This window comes from Maylandia zebra, linkage group LG4 (genome assembly GCF_041146795.1).
Source record: "Maylandia zebra isolate NMK-2024a linkage group LG4, Mzebra_GT3a, whole genome shotgun sequence".
Classification (NCBI taxonomy): Eukaryota; Metazoa; Chordata; class Actinopteri; order Cichliformes; family Cichlidae; genus Maylandia; species Maylandia zebra.
This window is the reverse complement of record NC_135170.1, coordinates 18271674-18290791: the sequence shown is the minus strand read 5'-3', so window position 1 is coordinate 18290791 and position 19118 is coordinate 18271674. Positions and strand designations below refer to the sequence as shown.

The 19118-nt window shown below is 36.7% G+C and overlaps 1 protein-coding gene across 1 annotated transcript; it reads right to left on the bottom strand.

Moving 5' to 3' along the window:
- Positions 1-4073: 4073 nt before the first annotated feature.
- Positions 4074-17877, bottom strand: LOC101464426 (uncharacterized). Its single transcript, XM_076882788.1, has 12 exons — positions 17786-17877; positions 16977-17050; positions 14094-14390; positions 8197-8517; positions 7688-7981; positions 7292-7606; positions 6893-7177; positions 6395-6727; positions 5984-6301; positions 5583-5870; positions 5266-5414; positions 4074-4318 (listed from the first exon to the last, which is right to left on the bottom strand). Exons 1-12 carry the CDS (start codon positions 17875-17877, stop codon positions 4307-4309), a joined length of 2778 nt encoding a protein of 925 aa, XP_076738903.1. The 3' UTR covers positions 4074-4306.
- Between the last annotated feature and the right edge of the window lie 1241 nt (positions 17878-19118).

Below are 19118 nucleotides of genomic sequence, written 5' to 3'. Positions count from 1 at the left end.
ATACGAACATTCCGACTAGAAAACAGGTCTGTCTTCACCTCCATACCTTCTGCTCTACTCAGATGGTTTTATAGCACTGTTCTACAGTATATCACATTACCATATCAAGTGTACGGGGTGCTAATGCTCCTTTTGCAGTCAAAGTGGCTGATTCCTTATATTGAAGTACAGTGTTGTACAGTGGATGACACAGTACATACAGTAAAGTACTGTAAGAAAAATAAGCAAACCGATGACAATATGTGGTTGTATTCCTCCAGAATGACCCGAAGACCTTCTGGGGGAGGACGGCAACGCCTGTTCACACAACAGCAGGAACTTGCCGTTGTGGACCTAGTGAGGGCAGACAATGCCATCCGTCTCCACCAGCTACGACGGAAAATACTTGCAGACAGGCGAGTGTTCAGCAACATAGACCATGTGACCATCACCACCATCAGACGCATCTTGGGTAAACACAGCATCACCATGAAGCAGCTCTACAGAGTCCCATTCGAGAGGAACAGTGACAGGGTCAAAGGACTTCGAGCTGAATATGTACGGGTACGTGTAACTGTCCCTTACATTTACAATAGAGTATTGGTGAAGTCCAGTAGCAGCTGAATATGTACCATATCAGTACCACATGGATCTATTCTGAGAGCTACACAGGTACCTGTGTGATGGGGTGAGGGTGCCGTATGTGTAGCACTGTAGTACAGTGACATGTTCCCCTTTTTTTCAGAGAATCTCGGCCATGGATGGAGCTGCACAGCCTCATGAATACATTTTCATTGATGAAGCTGGATTCGACCTGAGCAAAACAAGACGACGGGGTCGTAATGTAATTGGCCAAAGGGCAATTGTGCACGTCCCAGGGCAGCGCGGGGGAAACATCACATTATGTGCCGCCATATGCCTTCGAGGGCTTCTGCACCATCATGCAATACTAGGTCCATACAATAGCCAACACATACTCACATTTCTAGATGCTCTCCATGATATAGTTGTACAGAACAGACCAGATCAGCCCAGGTTTGTGGTGATATGGGATCATGTCAGTTTCCATCGGGCTGCTCTGGTCCAGGCCTGGTTCTCCAACCACAATCAATTTGAAGTGGTATACTTGCCCCCTTACTCACCATTTTTAAACCCTATTGAGGATTTTTTTAGGCTTGGAGATGACGTGTATATGACCGCCAACCACATGCCCGCATGCCTCTTCTGCAGGCAATGGAACAGGCCTGCGGCGACATTCAGGTGACAGCAATCCATGGATGGTTTCGACATGCAAGAGGATATTTTCCCCGGTGCCCAGCGGGAGAGGACACTGCTTGCGATGTTGATGAGGTCCTGTGGCCAGACCCCAACAGACGGCGGGATCCATGAGCCCACTTATGCACAATTGTCATGGTTTTTTGTGTTTACAGTATAGTGTTTTTTCTATTGCAGTATTATTGTGTTGTGTTTTTTTTTTTTTTTGCTTTATCTGAATTCATGGTACTGCGATGTACACTATTGAGTAGGTCTATTTGCGTTTTTGGTTGTTTGGAAATGTGTCTCCTGTAAATGTGCCTTCTGAATACACAATGGAAATCAAGGACTGCAGTGTTTTATGTAAAGAAGACTAGTGTGTTCCCCCTGATCTGTAAGTGTTTGCATATGATGCAAGTATGTGTCATTTTGTCAACAGAGTTACATTTTGACAGAGGAATGATAGGTTTTGACAGCAGAGTTTAGGTTTTGGGAGTGGAGTTTCATTTTGGCACAGATGTGTATGGTATATTTCCCAGTGTTGTGTCGTGTTTACTTGTGTTTAGAGTTTTGGCACAATGAGCGACGTTTTGCCAAATGTGTTCAAGCAACGGGCAAAAACTGTAATACAGACAGATTATTCCCATTTAGAATTTAAACATTATTAATCATCAATTTATTTGAGCAGTCTTGTAGGAATGGAGTCTAAATGGCATAATCATGGTTTCGAGGTAGAAATGATTGAAGTTAACTCAGAATGATTAATACGAGAGAAATAGTCTAAACTTCAGAAGTCATTAAAGAAAACATGAAACACTACAACTATAAAAGCTAATTAATTCACACCAGGGAGCCCTGCTGTCAAAAAACGGACATAGATTTAACACTGTCTGTGAAGCTCAAGTTAAGAGATAAGTGTTAAAAGTTTTTAGAACATATATAGCGCCATCTTGTGTCAGTGTAGAACATTACATCACTGTGTTGGTCGGTTGCTGGTTATAGACTTACATTAGTTTATGTTAGCTAACTCATAATATAACAAATAACTATTAAATAGAAAAGGAGACTAAAACTAAAAATCTGTTTTTGTTCTTCATATTTGGATGAACACTCATTCAAGAAATTCATGAAATCCTTGCAAGTTAAAGTTAAAGACATACGTGACCTGGAACTTTGACTCTTTGTCAGCGTGACTACAGTGGTCAAGATAAACCTGTTGTTGTTTCTGTTTTCTATGACCAGTGTTTAACAGTGCTAGCTTTTAGGAAGGCATTTTTTAAATTCTTTTTTTAGACTAAAAAGGTATTTTCTCCCTTTTGGACACTGGGACCTTCACACATGTTACTACGATTTGATAATAACTGTGACTTAAACAGATACCTGGAAACTCTCAGCAATTAGTAATTTGTTCCTACATGACCTTAAAAAACTGAAATGCAAAAATCAGAAGCAGACTTGATTATGAGGCAAAGCCATGTTGAATATCAGTTTGAAGTGGAAACTGTCCTGTGATATGATATTATTTCATTTATTTATTTATTGTGTTTCTAAACCCCAATCATCCGTACTAACCACTTTTCTGTGCAGACAATGGGACTCATTGTGACGTCTTATTTTGCAGTAAGCTTTATTTTTTCCCATGTCATAATTACTACATCCACTAGAGTGCAGTGGTACACTGTTGTTAGACCCTCATTTCTGCTTCCTCCAGTAAATGATCCAGTCATGTTTTAATGGGAGAAAGGTCCCTGGCATGATGCAGTTTTCATGGTTGGATTGTGTTTGCCTCTGGATTCATAATTTTTGTCACTGTGATGTTTTGAGGTATGAAATTACTTTATTTACTGTAGTTCATCATTTGTTTTCATAAGAGAAAACACTCAGTGGGATTTCTTGAATAAAGACAAAGCTGTAGCATCAATAACAAGGGCAGATAAAATACTGAGACACAAAGACTTCAGGATAAAGGGAAGTGGTTTGGGTAATATTGGAGGTACATTCCCTCACAGCGTCTGCAAATTGGTGCTTTAAGAATCCATATACAATCCAATTTAATATATACATGTATACATTGTACTGGTGGATTATTAGCTCATGTAGGATGTTTGGTTTAAATTCATCATTGGTATGTAAGGAAACAGGGAAGGGTTCAGGTAAGCACCTGGGGGGAGGGTGTTTGGTGGGGATGTCAGACATGGAGACACTGTCAGGCATTCTGCTGGGCATGGTGCCCTGCTTCCTTGCTGCTGGGCCCTTGCCACTTAGACTGGCAGCAGCATGTTGTTCATTAGCAACAGCTTCAAAGATTAGGGCTGGCTGCCACAGGGTCTTCAGCCAATTGGGGCAACACACTGCCAGATCATTTCAGAGGCAGCCAATAGTAAGCCTTAATTTGTTTTGTGTCATCCCTCCCAAATGTGAATTCCTCCAAACCCACAAGGTACACAAATGCACATGGAAACACAATCTAGGCTTTCACTTAAAGACAGAGTTCACAGATTTACACTGACTCTGTGTATGTCTGGAAAGAGGAAGAGTTACATAAACATTCTTTGTGCTTTCAAATGAATGCACCTCTTCATAACACCACTGCCTTCCCACTGCATCTGTCAGCATCTTTAAATTATGATCAGCACAGGTTTTCACATAGAGGCTGCACCCACATTGCTGCTACTACACATGGAGCTTTGTCTCACTCTTGTGGAAAATCCAAGTAATACAACATGATGGTGCACAACACAATTTTCCAAAGATAAACAGTTTTATATTAGTATGTGTCATTACTTGTATTCTGTAAGGCAAGTTAGCATTTTTCTTAATTCAAGAAGAACTGAAGAAAATTAGTTATTTGTTTTCTTTATTGATTTTTAATGCATTTCTCACTTGTCTTACATACATGTCGCATCTAGCACAAAACTAAAACACAAATGCCAAAAATTGTAAAGCATAAACAATGTCATCAATAACAATGGAAAAACAAAGCATTACATGTTCAAACTAGTCAGGACAGGTGCTGTTCAAACCCCCAGAACTTAGACATTTCAGTCATAATACATGAACCGTCCTGTGAACATCATGGTTTAGTCTGAAAGAAAAAATGAGAGAGAAAATGTAATCCTTTAGTGACAACTTTGTATTGTTTTCTCTTGAAATAAAAAGTGTATTAAAGTGTAATAGAAACAACAACATTTTATTATTATTATAATATACATTTATATATTTGTCATATTTGAAAGTTCAACTAAGCACCCAATGGAATGTCATAATACAGACTTAGAAGCTGAGAAAGAAAGTAACTGGACTCCTTTAGGTTTTGTGAAGATGTTTCACCTCTCCTTCAAATGACTTCTTGAGTTCTTAAACTAGATGGTGGGGAGTTCCAGGTCCTTAAACACTAGTGAGTGTTGTCTCTTAAGGGGGTCAATGACCGATATTAGCCATGTGCCTCATCATTTGATCCAATGAATGAAAAAAGTAATTATCACCATAGCTTTTTGATAAACCACTGTGAGACCTCACCCAGTCATATGACCTTTTGAGGTCACCTGAGGGAAGATGTGAGTGGGGGTTTAGGCACTTGGTGTGATCCCAACACTGCCAAGAGTGATCTTTATCCTTTAGGTGTTGATTTAAAGCTAACTCTTGCAATGCTGGTAAAGGACAACCTGTGCCAAGGTTTAAATACCGGGGACTCTCCATCGTTTGGTTTTAGAACTGAAAAACGTCTTGGATGACAGGCGAAACCTCTTCATATAACTTAAAAAAAGTCAAGTTGCTTTCTTTCCAATCTCCTTAGACTATCATGACATGGATGACTGAAAGCCTACATAGACTGGAATGTCAGATTAGAATGGTGTGTCACAATATAAATCATCACAGCATCATACTGTAATGACAGTGCATGTACATATTTTTATGCTCCCTGTCTCCCTTGTACAGATAATAATAACAATAATTATAATAATCTTCATGGTTCAAATGAGAAGCTAGACGTGAATCTTACTTTTAAACAATCAAATGACAAGTGCTTACCTTAAATAATGTAACTATGATACCATATATGGTGGCGATGATGAAAAAACCAGTGAGGGTGAAAGCCACATTCCAGCTTTCCTCAGCTGTGTCTTCATTCACATCAGCATGCACAATGTTGTCAAATAAATTACAATATTTCATCGTATCTGTGAATAATGTATACATTGCGTTATTTATCACTTACTTGACATTATTATACTAACAAAGAAGCTGAAAAGAGATTGGAAAAATAATGGACTTTACATGTCCTTTACATTACTTAATAGGACCTTATATGTGCAAGAAAAAAAATCAATCAGTGAATGATGCAGTACCTGGTTTCGATATATTCCGGGACAGGGTGGTGTTGGCATGGATCACCCGGCAGGTGAAGACCACCCCAGGTAAGAATATTTCTTGGGACAGGTAAAGGTGGCTCTTGACACTGAACTTTCCATCTGGGCCTCTGTGGGGCTCACTAGTGTTGTAGTTCAGCGGTTCTGTGCCTCCATTTTGAAACCAAGTGATGTTAATGGATACAGGGCTGAAGCCAAAGACCAGGCACACAAGTTCATTAGAGCCCTGAAACAAGTAGACTGATGGCTGGCTGTAGATCACTGAGGCTGGAAAGATATCCACAACATTTTTAGCAATCAGTCAATCAATTTTAATCAGTCTGTTAAAATGATTATAATGGAAATAATAGGTAAATATTAAATGCTAAATGGCAGCTCACCAAACACATCAGTTATATTGTCTTTAACAGGCGCTTTAGATGACTCCTGTTTGACAACACAAGAATACGTAGACCTTGTGGCTTCAGTTTTGGATATGTTTAGTCTGCTGCTCATAGAGTAAGAGCTGCTCCCTGAGTATTTCCATGGAGGACTGTTTACGTAATGTGAGGATGCGAGAGTCCGGCCATCTTCTTCCCAGTGCACTATGATGTTAGCAGGGAAATATTCAGACACTAGGCAAACAAGCGTTAGGATGTCAGACTTAGAAAGTTCAGAGGCAGTTGGTTGTATTATCTTCACTGTTGGCTCAAGGAAGTCTTGAAAAACACAAAAGGAAGAGAACCATAAAAATACAGTCACAACCAGAGGAACATGAAGTTTAGAAAGATTTGTTACATTTCTAATATTACCTCTGCTTTTGCTTATATGGTCTTCATTCCCATGATTGGAACATGGATGTTTTCCTTCACAAGAAATGTTTGTATGTGCATCCCAATCCACTGCTAACACTTTAAGGAAGCTCTGTCGAGTCTCTGTTCCATTGTTATGACTCACTGAGAGATTAGTTAGGACACCATAACTCTCGGGAATTTTGCTGCCACCTACTCTCCAGGTGATGGAGAAATCACTAAGATTAGGGCCGACCAGAAGACAGGTAATAGTCACATGTTCTTTGCTCTCAGTCAGCTGTGGCAGTGGTCCCTGGACATAAACCCCAACTAGCTGTGATGATGATGGAGTTTCTATAAAAAATAAAATTAATTTTAAAAAATGAATACATAAATAAATAAAAATAATATGCAACAACCATGGAGCAGTTATAAAATGTCTCATATCCAAATTTCTAATTTAAAAATAGTTTTATTGTATTCTTAATGATTATCACAATAAGAGAATTTTCACTGTACCTGAACAGAGACTGATTGTTTTTGTGATACTTGTGTTCAGAGACCTGTCAGACACTTCACAGGTGAAATTATTCCCTTTTTTCCACTCAGATTGATCAATTACAAGTTGACTCGTTACTCTAACACGTCCATCTACACTCATGCTGATATTAGTGGAAGTTGGAGACCTTTCCTGAGACTCAGACAACCATTTAATGTGAGGGTTGAAGCTCCATCCAGAGCATGAAAGAGTCTGTGATTCTGAACCTTTACTGGGAACCAGAAGAAGCTCCATGGATGGGTCCACTAAAGGGGGATAAATCAATGCATCTATTAGTCTATTTAATAGAAACCATGTAACTATAAAACAACAAAGATAAATCAGCTTCTACAAAGGGAAAAAAAGGGAAATCTCCTCACCAAAAATATTGCTGATGGAGTTTGAGTGAAAGGTTTTAGAAGAGCCTTGAATCACTTTGCAGGTAAAGGTTTGGTCTTTCATCCAGTACTTCTGAGGGACAATGAATTGACTACTGATTGAAAGTTTGGCTACTGAGCCTTCAGCAAAATTATAATGTTTTTTTTCAAGAATTTCACCACGATTGACTTCTAAGGCGATGAAGAGGTTACATGAGGACAGTTGTTTGATGTCACACTCGAACACTGCACTGTCTCTCTTCGGCAGATCTGTGAGAGATCGCCTGATCTCCACCAAAGGAGTATTAACTGGACAACCTGGATGATCATGCAAAAACATTATTTTAATTGCTCTTTGGTCATAACATGTCTGATTTTCCTATTGTTGTATCATCTTACCTGCAATATTTATGGTCTTCTCAGCAGATGTGAAGCACTTATGCTCTGCTTTGCATGTTACATTCTTCATGTTCTCCCATTGAGTCGAGGAAACTGAAAGATTGCTGATTATATGAGTTGCGTTTTTCTCTCGGGTCGCTGTTTTAGTCACGGCTTTGCCATCAATCAGCCAGGTGATCGTGGCATCAAAATAAGTGTGGACCAAACACGTTGCTTGCATGTCAGTATTTGAGGTAATTACAGTCTTGAAGCTGGGAATCTCCACTTGAATGAAGGGAGAGGAGCTTGGAAGAGCTGTTAATAGGAAAGTCAAAAAAACCAAACAAACATTAGAGTCTGACGTTGTTACAATAAAGGTGAATTTCTGTGGATTATAAGAAAAATTGCTTATTAATATGGCAAGCTAATAAAACAAACTTTTAACTAAAGACTGATCTTAATTAGTTTCACATATTAAGAATTTGCGCATGATAAATGTGTTATTTGAGTCAGTAACTCTACATACTTACTGTGACAAATGTTTATTGCTCTGTTATATTGATCACCATTGGGCTTAGTCTTGCAGGCAAAAGTTGAGCCTTCTGCCCACGATGCCATATTTGGCCTAAACTCACTGCTCAGGCTGAAGGTTTTCTGTTCTCCCCCTGCACTTTGTAGCTTCCTTGTGCTTGCCTTATTGCTTTGATCCCGTTTTTCGTCCAGGAACCACTCCAAAGTCAGTTTGTCTAGAAAGGAGCCACTCAATGTGCAGATGAGCCTTACTGTTGAGATTCCAACTTCCCCATCCCAGACTGAGTACAATGTGATGTTTGCTGAGACAATCCGAGGCACTGAGAAAGAGCAAATATTAGTTTGACTTTACATGCATAATTATAAATTCTATGTGTTAACGCAGCAAGAAAAAAAGTTAATGTCATCTCAGTTATACATACCTTCAGATTTTGGTAAATGAGGAACTGTTTCAGTTTTAAGTGTAGTGTGTTTGTCTTTAGGCTAGATGGCAGAGTTATAATTTGACATTGTTTGGTGTTACTGTGTCAGGTGAAGATAGGGCAGGAAGTCTGTTGCACAGTTGTTATGCATGATAGGGCAGAGTGGTCAGGGCAAGCAGCAAGCGGAAGCATTGAGTAACACCCAGGTCTCAAAAAAGTACCAAAATACAGAAGTGAGAGAATGCAAAGAGCAACGGAGCATCACAAACAGCAGGTGTGAGGTGTGGTTATGCCAGTAAGAGAAACAATTTGCACATTTACATTTCTCATGTCAGTTTGCATGTGCACCACATGTATTTTATTTCACATCTCATGACTTTGCCAAAGGTTTTAGTTCTCAAATCCTCTAATAATAGAGTAAAACGCAACCGACTGTAAAATCTACCACTTTGCATATTTGGTATAGCATGGGCTGCTGATTCCAGATGCTGTGGATGTGATGAACAGAACTGTATATTAGAGTTTAAAAAAGGACAAAATATTAAATACATATAAATAATCTTTAAAATGCATTAAACTTTTACAGATCAACCTTCAAATAATGTAAACAATTTCAAAATAAAGCAAGAGAAAGACAAAATTTAATCTTAATTAAAACATTTATTTTTAAAGACAGATAAAGCTTTTGCAGTTTAAAAAAGGCAGTTGTGATTACTTACATGATAGTATGAGATTATATGAAAAAAAATGTTTGAGAAATATTTTTTTCACCACACTCAAAGGTCCTTTCACAGTCCATTTGTTTTATTTGACCTGTTAAAAGAATAAAAAAATAGTGAACTTGGAGCAAAAGGATTTATTTCATACTGCTCACCACTACTTCATTATAAATAGTGTTTATGCATGAAGTTACATTGCTACACATATATCAAAAAATGTATCAATACACAGGAAACTTATAATGCTGTGCGTTTATTTTGTAGTTGGTTAAATATAGTTGCTGAATAAACTTAGAAGGAACACTACTTTAATATCAGCTGAAAATCACTTAGGAGGTCAAACTAACAGTTGACAAAGCTGCTTATAAGAGATTGTTACACAGTATTAAGTCAATTTCTAAATTAATTTACTTTCAATAATACACATTCAATTGATTAAGGCATTCAGAAACTTGCCATCTGGACATAAAGCACTGGGATATACATGCTACACTGGGATATAAAGAAAAATGAATTCAAATAGTAACATTATGTAGTGTAATTATCTTTTAACTTACACATATAAATTGGTTTAAATCAGCAATATGAGCATATTTTATATGTTTTGCCATTGGCATAGATTATTCCACACAATATCACACAATTTAATGAGTTTGATAATCACTTTTGTCACCATATCTTAAATATTGTAATCAACCACACATGCCACACTGATTTTGAAAGAGCTTCATTTTGATCTGACACGATTTTGTATTTATGGTCTTCCAATATGCAGTGTAATAGAAATTACACTTGCTGCTTCTGACTTAAAACCCTTGTCTTTGTCCATAGAGCTAGATCTTTGAGTAGGGCGATATCAGTATGATATCAGTTGGCCCTTGAACATTCAACTATTAAATTATGTTTTTATACAATTTCAGCACTCTAAGTGAATTTTAGCTGATATATATTGTTTATATGATATTAGCAATAACTGTATAAAGATAATTAAATTCACAACAACAGCTGAATTGTGAAGTAGGTAATCCCTCACTGGGATAACGTGAACCTTTTTCTTCCTTTTTTAATTGTATTAACTAAATATTACATTGGTTTATTAAACTGACATAATCCTAAATGCTTCTAATGTGCATAGATACAATTTTTTCTGTAATCTGCATTTTTTTTGTTGTTTTTACAATAATTGAGTTATTCTGACTCATGGTTAAAATGCAGAATGCTAAATGAGTTTTAGTTTTTTTCTGTCATGGCTACGTGCTTGATGAATGTAATCTGTCATATTGCTCAATGCTGAGTTAAATCTGCAGACAATGCCAGCACATTAATTTCTGATTACCTTGATAACAGTTGTTCCAAAGATTAACAGCAGAGTGATGAGGAAGAGAAGGATGAAGACGATGGCTACGCTTGCTATGTTATCGTCTCCAGATAGTCCAGGGTGATGAAACTCCAGATAGTCACCGATGAGAAGATCTAGATGAACAAACGTTATTGTGTCAAATAACTGGACATTTCACAACCCACTTTGAAACACACATTGTACGATGGGAACTTATAGATTTTATTTATTTCTGTTGTGGGTTAAATACATATGTTTTGACTCTATATGCTATAGCAGATTCATAGTCAGTCAACTCAGCTGGAAGTTATAATGACAGAAAAGAAAAAAATAAGCTGACAGATGTCGAGTGAGTGTCCCATGAAGATGAATAGAATTTCATGCCCTTTCAGACCTACAATCCTGACTTCTGACTTGCTTTAGAAAGACTCCAGTATTGTTTATTTGCCTGGGAGATTTAAAGGGTTGTATTGAGCAGTCATCTGTTTTTAAGGGGTGCAAGACTCAGTAGATGACACACAGGCACACAAAGACAAGTCACAGAAGCAGTGTTACTGAACTATCTGCATATTAAATAAACATAGACTGTTCCCTAAATACCTCATTTAGTACTGTTGTATTATTCTAGTAGAAATTAGATATTACATTTTTTTATATTATTATTTTGTATTATTTTATAATTATTGTGTAAATAACCCAAACATGCTACTGTCTACATTAGGATAGCACTGTGACTGTACAATAAACATAAAGCTCAAAATATGATTTAAATGAAGACGTGAACTGCATACAATAAACATCAACAGAGTTGCAAACTGTTTTTTTTTTTTTTTATTTTGAATCTGCATTGAAACACACAAACACAATGTCATATCACAAGCAACAGACATTAAACAACAAACAGCAGAAGACAGAGACATGAGAAACATCTACTGGGCCGAGCACTTTGAGTCTTGGTTGATGTTCATGTTGAGGTCAATGCGGTTTTTGTCAAATGTTCTGTACCCAATGGACCTGACAATAGCTCTAGTTGTGTTAACCACAGATTCGTGGTACACTACACAGCTATAGACAGCATTGTTTTTCCACTCGTGAAGGCTGACAAACAACTGGCCATACGCAGAATAGAATCCATTGTTTTCAATGGGTTCTGTGGTATTAAAAGCATAACTACTTGAGTCTGCTTCCTCGTCATCCACAAGCCAAGACACAAAAACTTCCTTAGGGAGGAAGTCTTTCACAAAGCAAGTCAGGGTCACCTCTGCTTTGTTAGTTTGTTCTAAAGGAGGGAGCATAAACACTGACGGACGCTCAGGGCTTCCTCCTGTAAGCATGAAACAACATGAGACTTTGTACCACACATACATTAACCAAAATAATACAGGAAGTCAAATCCACACACACACACACACACACACAGACATAGACACACACATACAGACTGAGAAGCAACAGTTATGATGTCTTTGATATCAAGATGTCAATAAGGACTAAACACTGTTTCAGAGTATTTTTCTTACCGAATTCCCTTTCATAAGGTTCCCTTGAAGGTGTGAGTAAATCTGAGTGGTGAACAACACAATAGCGCTTTACCCCCCTGGTCCATTCGTCATAGGTGATGTCAAGTTTAGACAAGTATGTCATCCCATTTTCTTCAATCATTGGTTTACTTGCTATCTCCTCTTTATTCTCATCCTCCCACATTATTTGAGGTTTATCTTTTTGTACTGTGACTCGACATGTTAGAGTTCCTTTTTTATCTAAAAGCATGTCCTCAGTTGCGGGGCCAGTGATTTCTACTTTCACATTAGATGTAACACAATCAGGACCTGAGTAATGAAGCAAAAAACAGTTAGTGAGCAAAATTATTACAAAACCACATTTAAAAATATAAATGTATATTTTTTTTAAAAGAAAACAAATCTGTTACTCACATGTTGGGATTACTTTGTAAGGCACAGTTTTATTCAAAGATCCATCTTCTCCTCCAGTAAACTGACATGTAAATGTAGTCTTATCATTCAGGTCACTGGAATTTACTGTGAGAAAACTTGTTGCAGAGTACAGTATTTTTCCAGCTGCATTTTTTGAGTCACAAACTGTTTCGGTCAGATCTATTTTGCTGGTGACGTCTGCTCCGTTTTTCAGCCATTTTATGCCATGTTTCTTTGGTGCAAACTCTTTGGCAAAGCAGGAGGCAGTATAGGTACCGTCCTCATCAGAAGAGGAGGAAAACACTTTAAGAGTTGGATTCTGCTTAAACACCGCTGAAAAACAAAGATATACACACATATGTGTATGCAGAAGCAGGGAATAATATATATATATATACGTATTTATATATATGCAGAAGCTGAGATAAATAATTTGCTACACTGTTCATACTATATTGTTTTTCTATATAAACAAGTTCCTTATGCTCACTTTTTTTTTTAGCACTTTCACTTTGCACAGTGTCCAAAAGAAAACTGGATTTGTGTAGTCACCAATAACTGAACTGCAGAGCTTCACTGCTCACTTCTGCATATACATTGACTGGCAAGCAAACACAGATTTAATATTAATGTTAATTATGTTAATTATCAATGCACAGTGAAAGTGGAGGGAGACAGGCAGAGATCAGAAAGGATGAGGATTATTTAGACAGATGGAAAGAAGCACAACATGCTGCAATATTGTTTTTCAGACGGGCGCAGAGCACATAAGTATATGAGTGAAGAATTAAAAAAAGACAATGTACCAAAACTTAATACTGCTTGGATATATTCTTTTTCTCATTCCACCTTACAATGTGTGTGTGTGTGTGTGTGTGTGTGTGTGTGTGTGTGTGTGTGTGTGTGTGTGTGTGTTTCCACAAAGTCCATTAAGAAATTATGAATTTTGAAATATTTCATGTTATTTATTGAGGTGAAATATGTGCTTCTATGTTGATTATGATTTTTTTTTAAAAATGAATAAGTTCAGGTTTTTGTTGTAAGTTGTGTGTTCAGATTAATTGTAAACATAAGCAGCTTGGGGCGCATTTACAATAAAGTCAGCCTCTACTATATTTCTTCAGTAAACAAAAACTGGAGATTAACTCGATAACTGACTCTTATCCTTATTAGAAGTAACAATCACTAGATGTGGCCCAGTAATAGTTTATAAGAAATATTGCCTCAGAAAATGTGCACTGAAGTTTACTGTAGCAATGTATTATGTATGTGATGTATCAAGAGTTCAAATAACCTAAGAAAAGGAAATTAAATGACTTAACAAAAATCTTACAGACTATAACAATATCAGCCTGTGCATTTATGTGCTAATTCATTCAAATTGTTTAGTTTTGTATATGTTCACAGAGCTTTCATGTAAACTTGTTATAAGTCAAATAGAATAAGATAAACTGATTAAATGTGAATTAGCATAAGGCTTACGTGTTGGTCTGATATCAGCCTGTGCATTCCCAGCAGCATGATTCACAACACATTGGAAATTCTGTTGTGGATTCCAGTCCTGTTTCCTCACTCGGACTTGACTGACTCCAGTATAAACATCGCCTTTTTGTACTGCAGGGTACTGGATGAAGTCTGTCAAGGCAGTGCTGCCTTTGTTCCACGAGAAAGTCACTGCAGGAGGGTTAAAGCCGGTGGCAAGGCAGCCAAGAGTGACCATATCTCCGCTCTCAGTGCCACATGGTACCAGAGGAAACACAGTGGGTGCAGTTGAAGTGGCTAAGAAAGGGGAGACAACAGTAATTAAGATACCAGAATAGAAATACAATAATATACCACACATTTTCACTTAGAATTGTTTAAAGAAAAAACGAGATGATTGTGATGTATAATAAAGTCCATTGTGAAAGACCTTACATTTTAAATGTTTAGCATTTCAAATGCCCCGAATCCTATTTTGTTAAATACTCTCCATTAGTGTTATATAACAATATTATATATTAATAAGTGTCACTTCTTTAGTAGTCTACACCACACCTTTTTGTAAATTATTTTAAATGCATAATATGGACAAAAATCAATCACAAGAAAACAGAAATAAAATAAAAGAATAACATAAAGTCGGTAAACTTCCTTTCACAGTGCTGATGGCAAATTATTTTAAGAACACATTAAATTTGATTCCACTTTAGCATTGATGTTTGAGATGAAATGGTTTACTTACCTGATGAAACAGTGACTGTTGTCCCCTTTCCCCAATAGTCAAAAGCACCGTAGCACAGTACTGAATATACTTAGTTCTTAGTATAAAAAGGCTAAACTATTAATGATACACAAAAGGTCTACTTCAACAGTCATTAAGAAGAAGATTATAAAATCCTATCAAATCACCCAAAATACGTTATCTGTTAAAGCCAATTTTGACAATATCACATTTTTTTTAGCAAATGTATATGAACACAATTCACTGAGAAAATATTACGTTAAATTATAACTTGTATCCAATGGAGACATATCTTAACTGATGATGCTGTAACTGGAGAGCCATTTTCCAAGTCTAAAAACCATTTGAAATACTTAATAGATAGTTTTCATACTTCACACAAAACATCTGATACTCTTACTTAAGGATATTTATTACTCACAATTGGTCTGAAATTCTTTTTTTCACATAATCTGTAACAAACTATAAAATCTTTTTGATGTAAGTACTTATTTTATCAAATTTATCATTATAGTTGTAAACAAATGAAAATGAATACATTGTATTGTAACGGGGGATCAGGAATTTCTCTCTTTAGCAAGAAATATAACAATTCGTACCTGATGTGACGGTGACTGTCGTGCCCTTTCCCCAGTAGTCAAAAGCGTAGTCACAGTTTAACAACTTACTGACAACTGCATACAAAAACCTCACACTCCATCTTATAACAATCTACAATCTGATATATTTTCCTTATAGTTAATATAAAGAGATTCAAAAGACTGTACAAAACCTGATTTTCACCACCATTTAAACCAAGTCTGTAAACTATAAGACATTTGTCTCTCAGTCTACAAATGACGGTATTGAATTTTCTCACAACCACAACATTTCTTTAAAAAAAATCAAAATTTAAATGAAAATCTTAAAATTAAAGTGAAAGAATTAGATCACCTTACCTGATGTTACTGTAACCATTGTACCTTTCCCCCAGTAGTCAAAAGCCCAGTTATCACAGTTAACAGAGTCTTTTTACACCTCTCACAAAAACTAACTTCTGTGATATGGCATTACTTGGTGACATAATTTAACTTTGGAAATAATTTGAATCACTCTCAACTAAATAACTGCTTATATAATTATTTTCTAATCAAATTAAAGAGAAAGAAATACAAGGTTCTTTCTTTTTGTGCCAATTCTTTGTCAGATTTTATATAATTAAGCAGGAAAAACAAGTTAGTTATAAGAATAATGTTAAAATTCATACCTGAACCGACAGTGACCATTGTGCCTTTTCCCCAGTAGTCAAAAGAATGGCCACAATCTAAATAATTATTTACCACTCAATACAAAAACCTGTTCACATTTTTCTGCGTTTTTCCATATTATTTTACGATAACCAAAAAATCTGGAATACTCTCATTTTTTGCAAATTGAGATTCTGAATTCTTAAAAATAATACCATCAAAGATTAAACTGAGAGTACAAATTATAGGCTTGTAATACTATAGAAATTAGTTTGAAAAACATTTTTTCTTTGAAAGAACAACAACACAGTCTTTAAATTTAAATCTTAACATTATGAGAAAGAAATGAATCATTTTACCTGATGTAACCGTGACCATTGTGCCTTTCCCCCAGTAGTCAAAAGCGTGGTCACAGTGTAAAATTTCATCATATCCGACATACAAAAACAACCACCTCCAAGTTCTAAATATGCCAAATTAACAGTGAAAGTTTTGTATTTTTAGTATTAAAATTAAGTCAGAAAGCTCATCTTACCTGTTGTGACAGTGACCATTGTGCCTTTTCCCCAGTAGTCAAAAGCATTGTCACAGTATAAGACATTAACACATTGAACATACAAAAACAAGCACCTTAAAGACTCTCATGGTCCCACTAATGTCGAAAAACCAACCAAACAAAAAACCCAAAAATGCCTCTAAAAGAACCACATTTATAATATGAAGACAAAAACCTTTTTTACCTGTTGTGACAGTGACCGTGGTTCCTTTTCCCCAGTAATCAAAAGCAGCGTTCACAGTGTAATAACTCAACATATCCAACATACAAAAACATGTGCCTTTAAAACCCTAAATACAACGATTTAAAAAGTGTTATTAAATTTTTCATAGAACGGAAAAAATACGTATATTTTTTACCTGTTGTGACAGTCACAGTTGTTCCTTTTCCCCAGTAGTCAAAGTAGTCATCACAGTGACAGATTTCAATTGCACTTTAGTGCAAAAAATATTTTGCCAGCTACTTGTGTCATTTCAAAGGTGATTACACTAAACCGAGAAACTATTACCTATCATTTACACAGATATTACACTATAACATTAGATGCAAAATATAACCAAGATTTTATTTAATACTCTAAATAATCAGCTAAATATAGGATTTCACTAACTCAAAATACATGACATGATCACTTACCAGAAGTTACTGTGACTTGTGTTCCTTTCCCCCAGTAGTCAAAGTAGCCATAGCTGTCACAGTGATCTGTTAGAGTCTGTTTCCAATACAAATACTTATTTAATTTAAACCAAAGGAATCAGGTTTCACAGACAAAACAATTCCCAGTGTACTCTTTATTAGCAGTTTCCGTTGAGACATCCATTTCCTGTGGTCTGGGTTATATAAAATTAGGTATCCTGCCAACAGTTTGTAAACACTTCCTCTTTATCAGACCCTTTGGCAGCTCCTGCTTTTACAGCAACCAACCAGCACAAAGTCAGAAGGAGTTAATGTTACTGATAGAGCTTTGTTGGCCTAAAGGCCTTGTATATATGTTAATACTGAACAGTCAGTGCTTGTTTTTGGTTCAACTCAAACATGATTGATGTAGGTAAACATTCTCCGCTGCAATAGTGAAGAAATTTGAAGAACAGAATTTAGCTTTCAATGTTGAGTTAGGTGATTGTTTTTCTAGTTACTGTTTCATAGCAGAAATGGCAAATAAGTTTGCCTCAAGGTGTCATCAAAATAAAGAACTATGTGTCTTGAAGAAGTTCGAAGAAACTTGTGGGCACCCTGGACAGGTGTTGATGAGATGTCCATGTTGCCCACAGTAAAACCACTCACTCCTTCTTTCCTCTGAAGTCAGCTCGGTCCTGCTGATCTGCATCGGCTACAACTCCAGTTTGCTCTCATCACTTCCTGTTTCCTCTTTTGCCCCCCTGAAGTTTCGCACCTGAAGTGGAGCGGGAGTTTAGTTTTAGTTGACAAGCGAGTCAAGTAAGTGTTTAACAGCTAAGTCTTTCTTCATATAAATAACTGAACTGTTAAAAAAAAAACCTTGATGCTACACCATTGGTCCCCAGCCAGTCTCCTTCACTAGGATCCAAAAATCCAAAAATCAACTGAATAGTCAGCCACACTCCACACCCCTGTTACACATTAAACATATTTTGAGCTGCTGTTTCTCAATTGGACTCTTTGACAAAAACACAAACTAGTAAACAAACTCTGCATCATTTCCATTTATCACAGCTTGTCCCTATTTTAAGACCCTGCCCCGAGGAAGTTTAACTATGTAAGTAACCTTGACATGATCTGAAAAATATGTATGCAGAGTAGTTTGACATTGAGTTAAAAATAATCATGGACATACCATGAAAAGCTTCACGACAAGGATGTGTTCTTTCATGGAGATTGGGTTGAGTTTTGATTGTGGATCAAGAGTCGAAGTTACTGTGGAATGGGCTTTGGTTTTTAAGCATATAACTTTAATCTTAACTTCTGACATCAAGAGCTGGACACAGGGAGAAAGTGTTACAAGTTTTATCAACAGCAAATACTTAAGAGAATGGAGGCTTAGAGCGACAGGTGGTTAGCAGGCTGGTCTGGCATAGAAAAACACAGAGAGTTTACACATGTGAATCCACAGACAAGGTGAGCTGGGTTGCGTAAGAGAAATGTCCAGAGACCGAGAACTGTCTGCACGGAGGGAAACCGAACATGCAATTTGTAGGAGACCATGAAAGGTGTTCCTGCAGACAGTGGGCAGCATGTGGTTTGGAGATGACTGCATGTCCTAAGAAACATAACATGATAATTTTTTCATGTGGTTGGTTAGGGGCTGCAACACAAAAATTAACCACAGCAATAAAGAAACACATTTTTGTCCTACTGTAAAAAAGAAATGGAAAAATGCTACTGATGTCAACTCTGCACAGCAACACACCTGTGGGCACAAGGGAGGACAAGAAAGTTCAGGGAATATTGGATTTTTTTTTACACTGTTAGCTGCAGTTTGGGGATAAGTTTCTTTGGACCCAAATAGAATGTTCACTTTTGAC